Source organism: Poecilia latipinna, unplaced genomic scaffold (genome assembly GCF_001443285.1).
Source record: "Poecilia latipinna isolate Pla-1442-1.1 unplaced genomic scaffold, P_latipinna-1.0 Scaffold72, whole genome shotgun sequence".
Classification (NCBI taxonomy): Eukaryota; Metazoa; Chordata; class Actinopteri; order Cyprinodontiformes; family Poeciliidae; genus Poecilia; species Poecilia latipinna.
The window spans coordinates 97,126-114,311 of record NW_015112688.1 but is presented as its reverse complement, the minus strand read 5'-3'; the positions used below and the strand labels follow the sequence as shown (position 1 = coordinate 114,311).

At 37.7% G+C, this 17,186-nt stretch overlaps 3 protein-coding genes across 3 annotated transcripts in view; 2 read left to right on the top strand and 1 right to left on the bottom strand.

The window, feature by feature from the left end:
• nop53 (NOP53 ribosome biogenesis factor) overlaps window positions 1-5,785 on the bottom strand; it is a 10,647-nt gene extending 4,862 nt beyond the window's left edge. Inside the window, exons 1-8 of the mRNA XM_015015881.1 lie at window positions 5,480-5,785; window positions 5,204-5,280; window positions 4,973-5,081; window positions 3,242-3,444; window positions 2,512-2,567; window positions 2,319-2,414; window positions 1,501-1,602; window positions 1,238-1,414 (exon numbers count right to left, since the gene is read on the bottom strand). Coding sequence (XP_014871367.1) covers window positions 1,238-1,414; window positions 1,501-1,602; window positions 2,319-2,414; window positions 2,512-2,567; window positions 3,242-3,444; window positions 4,973-5,081; window positions 5,204-5,280; window positions 5,480-5,685 — 1,026 coding nt within the window. The 5' untranslated portion in view covers window positions 5,686-5,785. The remainder of the gene's footprint in view (window positions 1-1,237; window positions 1,415-1,500; window positions 1,603-2,318; window positions 2,415-2,511; window positions 2,568-3,241; window positions 3,445-4,972; window positions 5,082-5,203; window positions 5,281-5,479) is intronic.
• A 433-nt stretch (window positions 5,786-6,218) lies between these two features.
• LOC106935441 (histone H3.3) lies at window positions 6,219-8,277 on the top strand. Its single transcript, XM_015015907.1, has 4 exons — window positions 6,219-6,375; window positions 7,320-7,455; window positions 7,558-7,711; window positions 7,815-8,277. Exons 2-4 carry the CDS (start codon window positions 7,328-7,330, stop codon window positions 7,941-7,943), a joined length of 411 nt encoding a protein of 136 aa, XP_014871393.1. The 5' UTR covers window positions 6,219-6,375; window positions 7,320-7,327; the 3' UTR covers window positions 7,944-8,277.
• A 1,551-nt stretch (window positions 8,278-9,828) lies between these two features.
• On the top strand, window positions 9,829-13,559 carry LOC106935435 (histone H3.3). Its single transcript, XM_015015895.1, has 4 exons — window positions 9,829-9,941; window positions 11,021-11,166; window positions 11,261-11,414; window positions 13,286-13,559. The coding sequence occupies exons 2-4, from the start codon at window positions 11,039-11,041 to the stop codon at window positions 13,412-13,414; spliced, it is 411 nt and encodes a 136-aa protein (XP_014871381.1). The 5' UTR covers window positions 9,829-9,941; window positions 11,021-11,038; the 3' UTR covers window positions 13,415-13,559.
• Window positions 13,560-17,186: the final 3,627 nt, after the last annotated feature.

The following is a 17,186-nucleotide window of genomic DNA, read 5'->3' as shown; positions in this document are numbered from 1 at the left end:
GGAAAATACGTTTTTCTTTGATCTAGAGATCAGTTAAAATGTAAGAAGGTAAACAGAAAAGAGCTCAGAGGATCAAGAAGCATCTTCTGGTCTTGGTATGAAATAATAAACTGAACCATTTGCAGACCGTCCCTGACGCCGTCAGGGTTGGGTGAATTTTGTGCGTTCTTAGTGCAAAAGAGAAGCAGACGAGAATATAAAGATAAACCAACTAGATATACAATAAGCCATCTTAGGTGCAGAACATTTAAACTTTACAGGCAAATCTGAATGTTTGGGGTTAATATTTTACCTCCTTGCACCATGGAAATTAGTGCTGCAACAGCCTAATAACGCAACTTAACCAGAACTACAAATCATGGAACAAGTTAATCCCACAGCACCTTTTAAAAGCAAACAATGAATGACCAAACGTTTAAGACCTAGAATTAAACACGTACATTTGAGCATATTTAGGAATTTTTATGCCATAAATGTAAAACTTAACAAAAGAGCCCAGGAAATGCCCTTTACCCTCAAACTCTCCCTTTACCGTTTTTATTTTTTCTAAAAAATTCCACCTTTTACATTTTAACCATATTCATCGACTCAAAAAGTGTATAAATGTGGAGTGAATTTAAAATAATTCAAGAAATCAATAGCCAAAGAGTTTCCGTATTTACAATTATTCAACTTTTAAAAATATAAAAAGATGCTGAGGTTCACCAGAACATTGGGTGCTTTTACGAGGTATATGAAAATTTTTCTCTATATCTTTAAAGAAGAAACAACAACAAAAAAAAAATCTAATTTTAGAAAATAAACCAAAAGCCCATTAATTTTCAGTTTAGCTTTCATATTTGCAGGAATGACTGGGGCTCATGCCAGTTTGATGCTTATATCTTTGTGCATCCAGTCAATTTGCAGTTGATAAAAACTTACAGAAAATTAATTCTCCTGATTTATAAAAATTCTGTATTTTTCTGTCTAAGACTTTACTTCAAACTTCAAATTTTTTTTTTTTTTGGACAACATCACTGTTTCAACAAGTGTTTTTGCGATGGTTGACCATTTGTTTTCTGTCCGTGTGGAGAGGAAAGCCAAGCTGACCTCTGTCTAACCAGGAAACGGTAGTGAGGGGGGGGGGACGCTGCTGCCAAAACGGTGTGCACACTGAATATCTACTTTCTCGTTTGTGACATTTCACTCTCACATCAATCATAAATCACTCAAGATCAAGCATTAGTGTGTGATATACCTTAAGTTTTTCTGCCTTCTCTTTCTTTATCTGTTTCTCGGTTTTTTTCTGAGTCACAGCGATGGCCGCCAGCGCTGCTTCCTCATCTTCCTTTGAAGGAGCCGACTCTTCGTCATTATTCTCCTCCTCCTCCTCCTCCTCCACTAAACCTTCCACTTGCTCACGAAGATTTGTCTCCTAAAAAACAAAAACATTTCAAAATAAACAAGTGAAATTTCAGTGAATGTAAAAACCACTGCTAGGAAGAAGATTATAATAGAAACCTCTGTAGCTTTGTCCTCTTTATTGATGGCCAGCTGCCTCTCCAACTTGTCCTCTTGCTTTTTTTTCTGGACCTCCACCTGATGGGCTTCCTGGAGCAACGCCTGGGTTTAAAGGACAACAACCAGATGGTTTGGTTTAAATCAGCAGTGAAGCAGACATAACATCATACTGGTTATAATTTGACTTTCCAAACGAAGAAAATGTTGCATAATGAAATACGAGAAGAACAGCTTTCTCTGTCCAAGTCAAGTTGGCTGTAAAATTTCTCAGGTCTAGCAAAAAAAAAAAAAATCAAATGTTGGTGCTGCTAGGAAAGTCCTGAACAACAATTGTGCTGCTGTCATTTTAAATATTAACCACAGTCTAGGTAGGTTTAAGATTACATTGGTCTTGCAAAAGTATTCAAACTCCTGCTTCAACTGCACCAACACAAAGTAGCAAACAATTACTCAGAAAGAAAATGATGCACGGTTTTCAAAATAAAAAAAAATAAAAAAATAGGGAACTGCGGCTCAGGAGGTTGTCCAGAAGAAAGCCATGAGAAATGTAGCGGACACACAGCAAACATGTAAACAGACTGTGTTAAAGTTTTAGCAGGAACATTGAAACTGGTCATAGTTGATGAGAGATGAACAGAGTTAAATCCAGGAAAATCCTGGAAACACGTTAGAAGCTTCAAAAGACTCAGAACAATGACAACCATCCTAGTTGTTCTAACTTTAAAATATGAAAAGGTACAAAGGGTGTAAATACTTTGATACCACTTTAATAACATACAAGTTTCCTGAGAAGTCATATACTTTGTGTTTTGAGTTACCTGGTGGGAAAAGAAGTCCGGGTTGTAGGATCCACCCGGAGAGATCACCTCCACAGCAGGAAGAACGGACGGCTTCTCATTCAGCTTCTCTGGACGCTGGTGAAGAACCCCATCATCAACATTCACGCCCATGTGACTAATATATCAGATAAACTAAAAACAAACGACTAAAACAAACTATGGTTAGTCTCACCTTAACCAACTTCTTCCCAGTCTGTTGCAGATACCAGGGATCAGCTGAAACTTTGGCTGCAAAAGGAGAAAAGTTAATGTTGCATTGCAGCAATTCTATACAATTCAAGTCAATAATAAGTCAACAGATGGTATGTAGACCCTGACACTACAGGGGTGTGACTGGAAACAGAGGGGGGTCCAGTACATGTCCAGTTTGCACCCCATACATGTCCAGTTTTGCACCCCTGTTGCTTCAGCTGCCATTCAAACTTTTGATTCCTAAAAAATCTTTAGATTGTTTTCTGTCCTCAGATCCCAGAGGAATGTTCACACAACACTCATCTGAGCTCCAGGTTGGTCTTCACATTCCCACAAAGGAAATACTGCGAGCGCAAGGATGGGATCATCACTGGACACACACTTTCTCACACACACACACACACACACGTTTGTGTTGCTATCTTTGTGGGGACTTTCCATTGACTTCCATTCATTTCTACAGCCTAAACCTTACCTTTACCCTTTTCTTAACCCTAACCATCACATACCTAACCCTAACCAAAACTCAATTCATACCTTAGCCCTAAATCTGACCCCTGACCCAAAAACAGGGTTTCCCCACGAGGAGCGATTGGTCCCCACAACGTAGTATATGTCAGGAAAATCGTCCCCACAAGGTATTACAAACAAACGCACGCACGCACGCACGCACGCACGCACGCACGCACGCACGCACGCACTCAACTCACGTTCTTGTCCCCATATGTCGTAATAGTCTCGGTCTGGGTTGTTGTTGGCCTCTGTCACAGCCTTCTTCACGGTCTTGTCGACGGGCCGTCTGTTCAGCAGCCGTTTCTGTTTCCGTGGCACCACGCCTTTGGCTGCCAGCTGCTCGGCCTTCTGGGCGATCCGACGGAGTTTCTTGGCATTTGGTTGCTGGTAGGCCAGAATACTGACAGGGGAGGAAGAGGACGGGTTTAGCTGACTCTGCGATGCTGGAGGATGGAGTGAAGACGGCGTAAATGCAGCAGCATGACGAGCTACGAGGCGGGTGTGTTTCTAAGCCCTCAGATCCCAAGAGACTGTTCACACAACAGACTCCTGAGCTTTCTGACTGCTGTCTTCACATTTCCGAAAGGAAATACTGGAAGTGCAAGGATGAGATCATCACAGGACACACACATCTCTGGTCTCTAACATTGAAGTAGTTTGTTTAAAATAAGCTGAAAATGTTTGATTCATAAAGGGCTGGTTCATAAGAAATCTATATAAATCCTTTCCAGTCTGCTGAGTGATGGGACTGAAAAAATGTTCACTGTTATTTAATTCAGCTTATACAACACACCACTATAAGTTACATTTTAATTTCTAATGTAATAGTAGTTTCACTTCCCTATTTGTCAAAACAAGAACACTTATCTTAAACATAAATATCCTTTATGAAAGTGTGTACCTTTGATTCAGTGGTGCTGTATGATTCCATTTGTCTGTCAATTTCAGGTTGGTACAAATAATTTTTAGTATTTTTAGTATCAGCAAAGCTAACATTTAATCAGATAGTGAAAGCTTATGCTAACCAGGAGGGTTAATACTTTACTGTTGCAGGTAGAGAAGCTTTAGTAATCTTTTTAATGTTCCCCTCAAACATCAGAGAAGTAGAATTAGCTTGTAGCTCTAGCTCAGCTAGAATCAGGCTTCCTTCTGCAATTTTATGCTCTTTTAAAACTTCTTATTTAAGTCCACAGGAGCCTCATCCCAGATCAAAGGGCACACAGACGGTGCGAACAAATATTTGATCTGTTTAACAATGAGCCGGAAAAAGAAAGAAAAATATATATATTTTAATTGATTTATAAAAGGTCATTGACAGGTACTGTAATTCCAGAGGTGAGTGGACATAACTAGCTGTTTAAAGGAGAACAGGGCGATTATATTGCACAATAAAGTACTATACATCACTTTCCTGCAGTTGTAAAAAAAAAAAAAAAACAAATGTATATAGCAAAGGTGACTTGAAAGAAATTTGAATTTGTAATTTGATGTCTTTAAATTGGGGTTCTGCCTCTTTAAGAACCTCCTACTCTCTCCAACATTCGGACATCAGCACATCTTCACCACAATGCTTTTCGTCATTAATAATGTTCTTAGCTCAAAAAAGTCTATTTTACATAATATCCTCCTTTAAATGAGATTGGATGAAGAGAACATGTTAGAGTTAGGTGTAAATTAGGCTCCCTGTTCAGGTAAAAGACTGAAATATCTACTTTAATTCTAAGATTTACACAGTTTGCAGGTATCCTGTGTTTTTGGGCTGTACTTTTTTTCTTTCCAAAAACATTTTGATTTTATTCTTTTAATTGTAGTGAGGCAGAATCACATGTATGTGGTTTTACACACTTGAAGGAAGTTAACCTTCCATCAAAACACTTTATTTGTAAGGAGGAAATGGTTTCTTTTAATCACAGCTGATTGATACTTACTCTTTAGGAGGAGGAACCAGAGAATCTGGCTGAAGGATGAGGTCTATCCTCAAAGGACGTGAAGCTTTCCCTCTTCTCTTCTTCCCTTCATCAGCTTGTGGAGTTTCAGCTAAAAAAAAAACACACACACACAAACAAACAAACAAAAACACATTAAATAGCGAATTAAAACTCAGAAACAATTAATTTCCAACAGAGTTATTGGCCTAGGTCACATACTGTTGTAGTTACCTTGTGGTTGTGGTTTCTCTGGCTGTCCAAGATCCAAAAAAAACAAGCTGTCGTCTGTTTTCTCAGATAGCAGACCCCTGAATGAGAAAACTTATCACATTAAGACACGTTTAAAGCCTCAATATTTTCATAGAATCACAACAATTATTTGTCAACACGCTAGGCTGCAAGGTAAGTAGCTCAAAAAGGCACATGCAAAAGAGAAAACACAAAAAATAAACATAAAGAGTTGACACAGTTTCCGAGGAACTTAAAGCCTCGGTTTTTCTTCCTCACCCGGTGGTTCTCTCCTGGTGCCTGATGTCCTCTAAAAACTCATCTACGTCATTAACATCGCTGTATTTGTTCCAGTTCTTCTTTTTATTCTTGTTCACTCGTTTTCTCCGGCTACCAACAGACGCTGTCGTATCCGAAGGGGACTTAAAACTTAAAAATCCCGGCTGGGAGGAAGCCACGCGTTTGAGCCTCCTGCGAGCCGCCATTTTGAAAGAATAGAAAAACAAAGAAAAGCGTGACGTTTCGTCTTTTTTAAGGGCGGTGTGAAACCCGTGGCGCCATCTGCAGGATTGATGGTGTAACAGTTGATTTTTATCTAAAATATAGATTTTTAAATATAATAATCATAATTTACTAAATAATTGCAACATTTTAAATCAAATTAGATGTAATAAATTATAGAAATACATGTAAAATTATAAGAATTTAGAATGTTTTCACAAGTTTAAAATGTATTTTAATACAAATATAATAATAAACATATTTAAAATGTAGTAAATTGAAAAATTTATTGCCATGTATTCAATAGTTACTCATATTCTTAAGATTGTGTTCAGATAATTTATTTTCTTCTCATTTTAATTGTGTGACTTCTGATAAAGTTTCCATAAAAAATAACTTTTTAATTCTAAAAAAACAACAACTAGTAAATTAATCGATTGTAGTGACTGGTAAAAACTTGTTGGCCTACATTGCCTGCCTGTAATTGTTTACCATGTTGCAGCATGTGTGTAACATGTTACTGCCAAATGCATGATGGGAAATGAGTCCCTTCTTGCTTTCCTATGTTCATTTTCTTTTTTTCCCTCCCCGCATATTATTGCGAGAACAACGCTTTAGAGACTGAAGAATAAATTCGCATTTTGAAGCCGAAATCTGTCTCTGACTCCCCAAAGGTAAGCGTCACTGTTTGAATAAAAGTCCATTCTCACATTTAATGTCGTGTTAATCCCAAAATAACGCGGTTTTGTCGTTTATTTTCGGTGAAAAAAAGAAAACGCAGAGCTGTTGAGGTATTATGTGCCTGCTCGGGGAGTCAAGGGACCTGAGCAGCTCTTGTGATCTTGGTTGAATTTGACTCGAAAATGCGCCTAAACTGAGGGGCCATCTGACAAAATATTGTCCACCAACTGGTCCCCTGACATGTCTAGTTGCGTCTTCGAAAATTATTTCCCACTTATATGCTGAAGTTTTCTTGTTCTTCCGTCGTTTTTATCGTCTGCTTTTTTCGTTCGCGACGATTTTTTTTCCCTTCCCCTTTACAATCTTCTAGGCAGCAGCCAGCCATCGTCTATGCGTACGCTCGTTTCTCAGCACCGGGCAGCCGGCGAAGGCGGGATGGGCTGGTTTTCCGTTAAAATAGCTCATTCTGTGTAAAATAGACAAGGCGTGTGAGCAACCGGTGAGCCCACTATGAAGAAGCGAACGAACCCACGCTCAGTACTTAGAGGGTGGGCTTTACATGGTGAACGTTGCGTTGTGAGTGGTGGAGAGGGTCACAACGTCCCACCCATCGACATAAAAATCTTAATCTAATTGGTTCAGCCAATAGAGAGATCGGATCTGATTGGACATGTTTGCTGTCGTCATGTACGCACTTCAATTACATAAGCTACTGACGATATTACTTAAAAACGAGCTTCAGGTGCAGACTTTAAATAAAAAGATATTCCGATTCCGTTAAAGCCTGTTATGTAAAGTTCTATAAATTAAAAAAAAAGAAATGAAAAACAGCGAGCTAACCGTAAAAATGGAGCTCCACAGTGCTCACATATTGTACAATAAAAGAGTGGACTTGTTTATTTGAGTCAAACTTTGTTTATTTTCTTCTGATGATCAGTAACAGCCATGGCTCGTACCAAGCAGACCGCCCGTAAGTCCACTGGAGGCAAAGCTCCACGTAAGCAGCTGGCCACAAAGGCAGCGCGTAAGAGTGCCCCTTCCACTGGTGGGGTTAAGAAGCCCCATCGTTACAGGTGAGTGTAATAAAAAAATATATTTTATTTAGTTTATGAACTAAAAGGCATATTTTTTTAAGTGGTGTTCTTCTGTTTGTTTATTTATACTATTTTTTCCAGGCCTGGTACTGTGGCTCTGCGTGAGATCCGTCGTTATCAGAAGTCCACTGAGCTGCTGATCCGTAAGTTGCCCTTCCAGCGTCTGGTGAGAGAGATCGCCCAGGACTTCAAGACCGACCTGCGCTTCCAGAGCGCAGCCATTGGAGCCCTGCAGGTCAGCGGTGCTTACTGTGGAAAACTTCCTTCACCTGTTACCATTTTTTTTTTTTTTTTAAATCCTGTAATCAAATACTAAAGAGATGTTTGGTGATCTGCAGGAGGCCAGCGAGGCTTACCTTGTGGGTCTCTTTGAGGACACCAACCTGTGCGCCATCCACGCCAAGCGTGTCACCATCATGCCCAAAGACATCCAGCTGGCACGTCGCATCCGTGGAGAGCGTGCCTAAAGACGTTTCCTGACCTATGATATTCTGTCCTCTCATTTTCCTTCTTCTATATCTAGTAGTTTGGTTTGAGGTTCTATATATAAATATCTATATCATATGATTGTGATAACCGTAATTGTGTGATTATGTCTTCTGTGGTGCTACTAGTAGCAGATTTTCCATAGCAGTATCATCAACTATGCTTCAAACTTTTAATCTTAGTTCCAGTTAGTAAAAACACAGGAACACCTTGTTACCTCGACAAATAAGGTGTTTTTGGGGGAAATAAATAATGTTTTATCTGAAAGGGGCATAGGAATTAGCATTAAGGTGGACATTTTCATTCGAGAGCGGTTGACTAAAGTTATCTTATTTTTTTCCCTGTTTAAATAGAAATTAGTTGTACTAGTATTGATTCTTTTTTTTAAAACAATAATGGTGTATTTCTACTGTTGCTGTTCAGTGTATCAAAATAGAAAGAAAAATTGATTCTGGTTGTCAATTAGAAACGTCATGTTGTGATGACACTGCATGGTTCAGCAGACTACAAGCGGCATAGATGTAGCAGACCTGTGTTGATCATGTTTTAATTTGCAGACAAGTTGATTATGTCTGGGTATTGTTTTTGTTCCTCTCTCAGGTTGATACAATAACCTAATTTTTGTGCTTATGATTTATGTATTCGGTCATTTTTATGAGCAAAATATTTGTACTCTGGACTTCACATTCAAGCATAATAAAGAGTTTCTTGTGGTTGATAGAGCAGAGTCTGAAGATCTTTTAGATATTGTATAGTTACAGTGGGTCAAGACATTGGAGTTTCATGAAATTCAGATATGAAAACAAATGTATGAAATTATCTTATTTCTTTTATTTGAAACAGAATACAACATTTCTACTACTGGAAACATAATGCAAATTATTACAATTACTGTCCTATCTTTATCATGTTGTTTTGATACATAAGCTACACATGGTAAAATGTAGTTTCCAATTAACATGCTTGATGTGCAAAATATTAACTACGTACCATTATTTAATAGCTACTTTAGGAGTATAACAAGCAAATAATCAGTGAGAGAGAGCCTGTTGGAGCTTCACCTGCAGTAATGTACCAAACTTAAAAACAAGGACAGTCATGGCTTTATTTTTATGTTCTGTTTGTCTTGACAGGATATATTTTTCTAAAAAGCTGAATTTGGCATATTTGTAAACTAGGAAAAGTTCAGCGGTTTTCTTTCAGCCAGCTGACCAGCATCGTGCGACATGTGTGGGAGGGGGAGCATTGTGTTATCCCGTGATCCATCCAGCAAGAGAAAACCGGTATCTACAGCACATCTGGCATTTCATTGAAAAAATAAAATGGACTTTAGGGATAGTTTTACAAAGAATGTATATGATTTTGAAAAGTAGTTTAATATTATTTTATTTTCTCCCAACCATAAATAACTTCTAGTAGCCAAATATAATAGAAAACAGCTAAGTACTATGAAACATCTGCAGAAAAATACATTAAAAAAGTAAATCATTTATTTACTGTTTATTTCCAACAAGTAACGTCTCGCTTATAAAAGTTACTTTCATTACAAAAAGGTCACCGTAAGTCGAAGTTATTAAAGTAAACATCCGGAGATGCGTTTTTCCTCCTTCAGTCTGATTGATGTAAATCGTTTTATGCGGTGTGGTGTTAAAACCATCATTTCTCATTTAGTCGCTTACGGTCACCTCCATGTTCAACGCAAAAATGGTTTCAAAATGTCAAAGAGCAGCGGCACTGCCATAAATTCAGTTCATCTGATCAATATCCAAAGTCCCGCTTTATTAGGCACATAAAATAATCCAGAAAGTAGAGTGTGACCCCGGAGTGGCCCCGCTGTGTCAAACCGTGATGATCGCGGTGATGTATGAGCAGTGACGCAGCGGCCATTTTCCCGCTGGACGCTGCTTCCCATTGTGGATAGGAAGAACAAAACAGTCAAGCGAAACATTACTGACGACTTACACTCACTTTCACTACAGGTAAGTCATTCAAAACGTGTCCTTCTACAAATGTAAATAAATTACATATTTTTTTAAAGTTGTATTTTTTAAAATTCGTGGTTTTATTGTTGTGAAAAAGCGTTCGTTTCGTCGTGCGGGTAATAACAGTCAGCGACGGTGAAATGCAGTCTTTTCTGCAGCTGCTTGGAAGAAGGGGGAATTCACTTTCAAATTATGCGCCGATTCAGCTCGGTTCTACGCCGCTATTACGGACCATTCAGCTCACCCATACGTATCAATGCCTTCTTTGAAATGTCTTCTGACTTGTTGTTCTATTGAGTAATACGATGGATGTAAGGTTATTGGTAAAAATGAACTTGTTTATGTGCTACTCCCTCGCTTCTATGCCCTCGGTCTTTATGTCGTTTGCGCATCAAACCGCCGCCATCATCAGAGCGGGGTGGGCGGAGTTAGTATCAGTGGCAAGTGGCTGTCGAACCCGCCTACTTTTATGAACTCTGCTCAGCGATTGGTTCATAACTTCTTTTTTTGTAATTTCTTTTTCTAGCCAATAGAAACACAGTTTGTGATTGACGTTTATTATGCTGATAATAATCAGGATTGCCTTGTTTGTTTACTTAAAGAAAGGTAAGAACTTATTCAAGTAGCGACTGAAGTTTTAATTTGTTTATTAAATGCTTAGGAATATCCATTAGACTTAAAATGATGAGTGTTTAGGAAGTTTCGTATTCACTAGTAAATGTTTACGCAAAAGTGAGATCAACAGAATCAATAAAATAAAGATATTTTATCACATTTGGACTAGTTTTACCACAACACCATCTAATTTATTTCTCTTAGTTTTATATGATAAACAAGACAAAAGTAATGTTTTTAAATTACAATCAAAATTCACCATTTCTCTGTGAATTTTCAAATGAACTTTTTTTTAATCAAAGTGTCCTTTTAATCAAAGTGTTTACCAAAGGTTTTATTTCTTTAAGAAACGCTTTTTGGGCCTTTTTCTGAAGATTTATGTTGTTCTGTTCTGTAGTAATCATAGAGAAAAGTTCAAATTCTTATTAAACCTTCTGCTATTTTCCATCTGTCCTCTTCAGAAGTGATCAGTAACCGCCATGGCTCGTACCAAGCAGACCGCCCGTAAGTCCACTGGAGGCAAAGCTCCACGTAAGCAGCTGGCCACAAAGGCAGCCCGTAAGAGTGCCCCTTCCACTGGTGGGGTCAAGAAGCCCCATCGTTACAGGTGACACTGACAAGACAGCTTTAAGATTTGTAATTTTCCTGGTTTTTAACAAATCTAGGTTCAACTATTTTTTTTCTTAATATGTTACATGAAGGCCTGGTACTGTGGCTCTGCGTGAGATCCGTCGTTATCAGAAGTCCACTGAGCTGCTGATCCGTAAGCTGCCCTTCCAGCGTCTGGTGAGAGAGATCGCCCAGGACTTCAAAACCGACCTGCGTTTCCAGAGCGCGGCCATTGGAGCCCTGCAGGTCAGTATTGACATATTAGGGTTGAAGAGATTGGAAAACTATATAATTTGCTGCTTTTAATATTATACAAATATTAAATTAAAATTGAAAGTCTAACAAAAAATGAAAATGTTTTATGGTATAACAAGAGGTCAATAAAAATACTATTAATTTTTCAATGTTAAGTTAACATTTAGAAAACTGAGAAAGAAAAAAATCTGCAAAGCCAGGAACTTAAAACTTGTAATGGTGAAAAGTGAGTTATGTACCTATTCATAATACACAGTATTAGTATGGTAAATTGATAATTGTATGGCAAAGTTTTCCATAAATGTGAAAACATTCCTACCTACTTGCACTGTATATTGGAGTTATGCATTTGTTCAATCACTTCATGTAATAGCTAGGCCTGCCGCGATAAACGATAAATCAGTTAATCGCATGATAAATTAAACCTATCGACCTCATTTTAATTATCGGCTTTATCGTCTCTTCCTGTCTTTTTTTCTTTCTGTTGATGACACTGAATGAAAAAAGGCTCAACTCCGGTGCTCTTCCTTAGTGTAATGTCCAGCGCACGCTACACGAGTCATTGGTGGACTGTCGGCCCATTTTCAAAACCTGACAGAAATCCTAGGTATAACGGTTCGATCGGGTTCGTCGTGCCGTGTGGTGTCCAGCCACATGGGCACAAAATAATGCCTACAAGTCCAGTTAACTAATTTTAAAACCAGGCATTAATCAGTGCTTTATTAAAATCTACCTGTGATGGGACAGCAGGGATTGAGCGTAAAGTCCTGACTGAATGAAAATCATTATAACCTATTTATGTCACGTTAACGAAGAACAGCTGAAAACCTACCGGGTTTATCAACTGCGGTAGCAATTTGGCTCCAACTCCTCCCTTTGTCATTTCTATATTCTTTGCACAAAATGTTGAATAAATATTTATGTTGTTTCCAAATATCATCTCCAATGTCCGCTGGACTTCGGGTTGCGCCATGTCAGCTGTTTCGGATTGCCCTCCGTAATTTCCCCTCAAAAAGCACAGAGGAGAATCCTTGCTTTCTGATTGGCTACCTGTCACATTCAACGGGCTCCATTGAAGCTTCCAGTCGGGGAAAACCCCTGATTTAGATCAGAGCGGCCACGACGATCTACGTAACCCACCACACACTACAGGATGATCGGTTACGAAATCACCAGCGACAATCTTAGATCAGCCAACGATCTAAGATTGTCATAAGGAGAAAATAGGGACAAAAAAAATCGTGTAGTATGAACATTAGCATTAGGTAGTCGGATGTGCCCATCTTCTCTATTTAAATCTAGTGATTACTGAAGGGCAATATAGTATACAGAGTTCATATCTGCACTCTTTTGGTTGGATGCAGTATTTATTTCCACTTTGGCTTTATGTTGTTTAGTTTTTATTCAAGTACGTTTTTTGTTAATGGAGACTGAGAATCCTTTTTATTTTTGTTTTTGGTTGTTTTGTTTAGTTTATTAGTTCCAGTGTTATGTGTTCTTTTGAAAATAAAGTGTATCTATCTATGGCAGGAAATCGCATGCATTATTAGTCAATATTATCGTTTATCGCAATATTTTTTTAGACAATCGCTCGGCAAAATTTGTTATCGTGACAGGCCTAGTAATAGCTGCTATATTTAAAACATAATGAAGTTATACAAAAGACTCAGTGTTGAAATTAAACAGAATTTGGTTCAGATTTGTATTAGTTTAAGGATGAGTGCATTCATGCAAAAACATGGCATGTTAACAGCTGTGTGTATGCTTTTGAGGACCACAGTATTGTTAACATTAAGGATTCAGTTACTATTTTGACATATTTCGACTGTACAAATGATTTGTGTCCCACTCCTGTCCTGCAGGAGGCCAGTGAGGCTTACCTTGTGGGTCTGTTTGAGGACACCAACCTGTGCGCCATCCACGCCAAGCGTGTCACCATCATGCCCAAAGACATCCAGCTGGCACGTCGCATCCGCGGAGAGCGTGCCTAAAACACTTTCTCTTCGTCTTCACCTCTGTTCCTTCCCTTCCTTCCTTTACTATTCTGTCTTTCCGTCCCTCCGACCTTCACAAGCCGCCTCACCCCCTCTTTCCCCTCTCCCTTCCCTGTGTTAGTAGTGTGTAGAGGAAAGCTGATTATATTATAATGAAAGTGTATAGTTGTGTTTTCTTAGTGCTCTCGGCAGCAGACTTCTAGGGTACTCTATTTTTGTGCATGTACCAACTCTGGGATGACGAGTCCGGATCAAGCACACATTCCCTTGTTTTGTCCTGCCTGTGATTGTGAGGGAGAAAACAGTTTGTGGCCGCAATACGGACAACCACAGATTGTGAAAATGCAACTGAGGAAGGCTGGAACAGGTGGGGAGGACAGGTCTGTTTCTGCTGGGGGGTCCGGTCTCCGCAGCAGGGTGCTAGAAGAACTCGCTCTTTCCTCTTCCCCTGCTTTCTGCCTTCCTCCAGCTCCACTCAGACACAGGCAGAAACAAGGGGGTGTTGGCTGAGTGTTGGCTCTCATCACCTCAGAAGCTTGTATACAGTCCATTTTTGCTTACCATATTGATCACTGATGTTCTCTGTCATGTCAAGATTTTCTTTTGATTATTATTATTTTTTTCTTTCTTTTTGCTCAGATTAGTTGTTGACAACTGAGATGGGGGGATGATTCAGAATAAAAGGCAGAACAAGGAGGCAGATTTATTATTTTTTCACTGAAAATTATTCTCCTGACCTGTTCTGACGCCAAGGCCTGATCCTTGTCCTATAGGCCTTCATTTCCTAACAAACTGAAATTTCTTATCTCGCCTATTTTTTTTTGTGGTGTTCACATTGGTTATGTACCTAAAGCCAAAGCAGAACGTGTCGGATATCTTTTGTAGCAATTGTTCACGTAAAATAGAACACCTTTGTAAATCAAAGGTTTGCGGATGTTCTCTAAAACCAAAATCTGTCACAGAGTATAATTGATGTTTTTTAGAAAAAACAGAGAAAAAAAATCAACAAAATGTATCTTTGATTCATGTGAAACAGATAATAATGCTAACCTTTTTTTTTCTGTATACGTCCCCCTGTGCAGAACTCTTTTCCCCTTTGGATCAGTTGATCATGTTTCTCAGGTCACATTATTTTAATTTGTTTTTTTGTTCAGTTTTGATTCTTCCTCTTATTTTGTTATTTTTCTTTCCTTTTTTTATTTTAAAAATGTTTGAATAAACAATGTTTGTAATTTCCAGATTTGTCATATAAGGTGGTAATAAATGGATGTTACACACATGCTTCTGTGTCAAAAGTGTCACCTTATCCTAAAATATAATGACAAAATGAACATTATTTATGCCAAATAATAAACAAAGTTCAGATTTTTATGAGGCAGACAGTGTTTGACATAGCTACTGAAACAACTAGAAATATGTTTGATATTTTACAACTCGGTCTCTCTTGGTAACATGTCTTCTCCAGTTCTACCTCTAGGTGGCAGTGAAGCACAGTTTACACATTTTGAACTCTGGGCGATCCATCAATTGCAATGATTTACAGTTGTGGTTCATTTGTCGGGGGAAAATAAAGTATTAAAAATATAAAAACGGCAAGGATTTAAGAAAAAAAGATTTATTTGGACTTTTTTGTATTTTTAGTATATCATGTTGACATATTAGTAAAATTTCTCAGACTTGTAGCTAGCGAATCCTTAAGTGTCAACTACACTTCTTATTTTTCATCAGTTACACCAGTAACATAAAGACAAAAACCCAATGAGATGTCAGATGCTAGCATTGTAATTAACATCCTTCTCTGGGTCGACATCATTCCCCTCAAAAGTGTTTCATTTGATCCTTCTACTTCCTTGATTAAAATGGATAAAGCCGTGCCCCCGGCTATATTCATTTCAATGAAATGGGCGCACATAGACACACATGCAGCCATGTCGGCATGGCCTCAGAAACACTCATTACAATGGAGCACATAGAAAAACAAACATCTAATCAAACACCAGCCTTTAATCCTGTTGTTTTCAATGGGCACCATGTGCAAACACAACAGCAACCTGAAATCTGTAAAATTACAGCGTAGCGTTGTCTCACTTCTGAACACACTCAAAAAAATAATTTTAATGAGCTGAAATAATTTGCCACTGTGAGGCTTTATGTTGCTCTTTAAAAGTTAAATTGTCACAAATTCTGCCTTAGGTAGCCGAATCGTTTTTGTTTTAGTATTTTATATGCCATTTTAGCTGGATGGCAAAAGCAAATGAGATGGATTAGCAGGGCTTGACAAAAGCTGATGGTGTCATCAGGACATTCTACTTTAGGATATCATCTCTGCTGTCTGAAAATGTAGTTGTTAGCATGTCATGACCTTCATACAGTCTTTAGTCAGAGGCATCTTTATATTAGCTGTAATACTGACTGCTATTGGAGATCCTTCCTGTCCACAGTATCACCATTCACAATGACACTTTGAAGATATTTGGTTGATATGAGTGACAACATTTCGTTTCCCTTTGGGGTAAATAAAGTATTTTAAATTGAATGAAATTAACTGGTTTAGCCACAAGTCCTAATAATTTAAGCTTGCTAGAAATTTTGCAAGAATTATTGGGAAATAAGTATATAAACCTTTTCTCTTCTAGTATAATTTAATAGAATAGATCAGTTTAGAACAGATTGACAGATTAGAATCTTGTTACTAATGTTTATATATTTTAACAAACTAGCTCTTATTTATGGTCCTCTAAACATGGAGAATAAACCAGGAGCAAAATGATCGTAAAGTTGTCTGGAATCTATTAATATAGTTCTGTAGCTTCAATGTAAAATGTGAATTGTGGAAATATTTTTGGTTAATTCAATAGATCTGATGTATAATTTCCATCCATTTTCAAATCAGAATCCTTAGAAATAGGTAAAGCAGCTAGTTCAATTGTTTTTACAATGTAACTATTCATCTAAATATGTTAAATTCTGAGAAATTTAACATATTTAATAGGATTTTTTTTAAAAAAATCCAAGTACTCTCTTCTGTAATATTGAAACAGTTGGGTATAAAACTGTAAATAATATTAAACCTGAAATTTATTTTTATCAAACTGCTACTTAAACCACCACATACTGGCATGACAGCCTCAGGGTGAAGAAGCCTGCTAGCAAGATTTAGTTAGTATTTAGTTGTGACTAAAGTAGCTAAAGCTGTATACAAACTTAAATTCTTGATATATGGCTAAACATTTTCTCAACAAAATGTCAAATGACAGTTTTAACCCGTACTAAGTTTACATATCTATTTATTAAACAACATGATGTTAAATGTGTTCAAAAAGCATTTGCTACCAAAAAAGTAGCTCATGTTGTTGCATTCGCAGGCTAATAAGGTTTGTTAAAATCTCATTATTTTTAATGACTAATATTCAAACAGCTTGGTTATTTTCAGGAAACTCCTAGAAGGAAATATGTTGCTGATTGATTAATTCCTGCACATTAAAACTGTAGCATTAGTTTAAAAAAAAATGCTACTACTAACAGTGGAAAAAGGGTGAATGGTAAATAACTATTATTACAAATGCAGAATAACTAAAAAATTATATTAACGCTGCTTAAGCCTAAATTTACAAGGTCCCCATTTGTATTTCAGGCCAAAATTATTCTTAACATCACAATTAATAGTTTGTTCTGCAAAATGTTGATGAAGTTAATGAGGACTTACTATGATGAATATATTCCATCAATGTTGTGGCTTTTCAGAATACACTTTCTGTTGGAGTTTTGG

What these genes read in the sequence shown, in the direction of transcription:
- LOC106935441 (XM_015015907.1), top strand. Translation starts at nt 7,328, where the DNA reads ATGGCTCGTACCAAGCAGACCGCCCGTAAGTCCACTGGAGGCAAAGCT. An exon ending in AAGAAGCCCCATCGTTACAG is followed by an intron (nt 7,456 to 7,557) that starts GTGAGTGTAATA and finishes TATTTTTTCCAG; the next exon opens with GCCTGGTACTGTGGCTCTGC. An exon ending in CAGCCATTGGAGCCCTGCAG is followed by an intron (nt 7,712 to 7,814) that starts GTCAGCGGTGCT and finishes GGTGATCTGCAG; the next exon opens with GAGGCCAGCGAGGCTTACCT.
- LOC106935435 (XM_015015895.1), top strand. Translation starts at nt 11,039, where the DNA reads ATGGCTCGTACCAAGCAGACCGCCCGTAAGTCCACTGGAGGCAAAGCT. An exon ending in AAGAAGCCCCATCGTTACAG is followed by an intron (nt 11,167 to 11,260) that starts GTGACACTGACA and finishes TGTTACATGAAG; the next exon opens with GCCTGGTACTGTGGCTCTGC. An exon ending in CGGCCATTGGAGCCCTGCAG is followed by an intron (nt 11,415 to 13,285) that starts GTCAGTATTGAC and finishes CCTGTCCTGCAG; the next exon opens with GAGGCCAGTGAGGCTTACCT.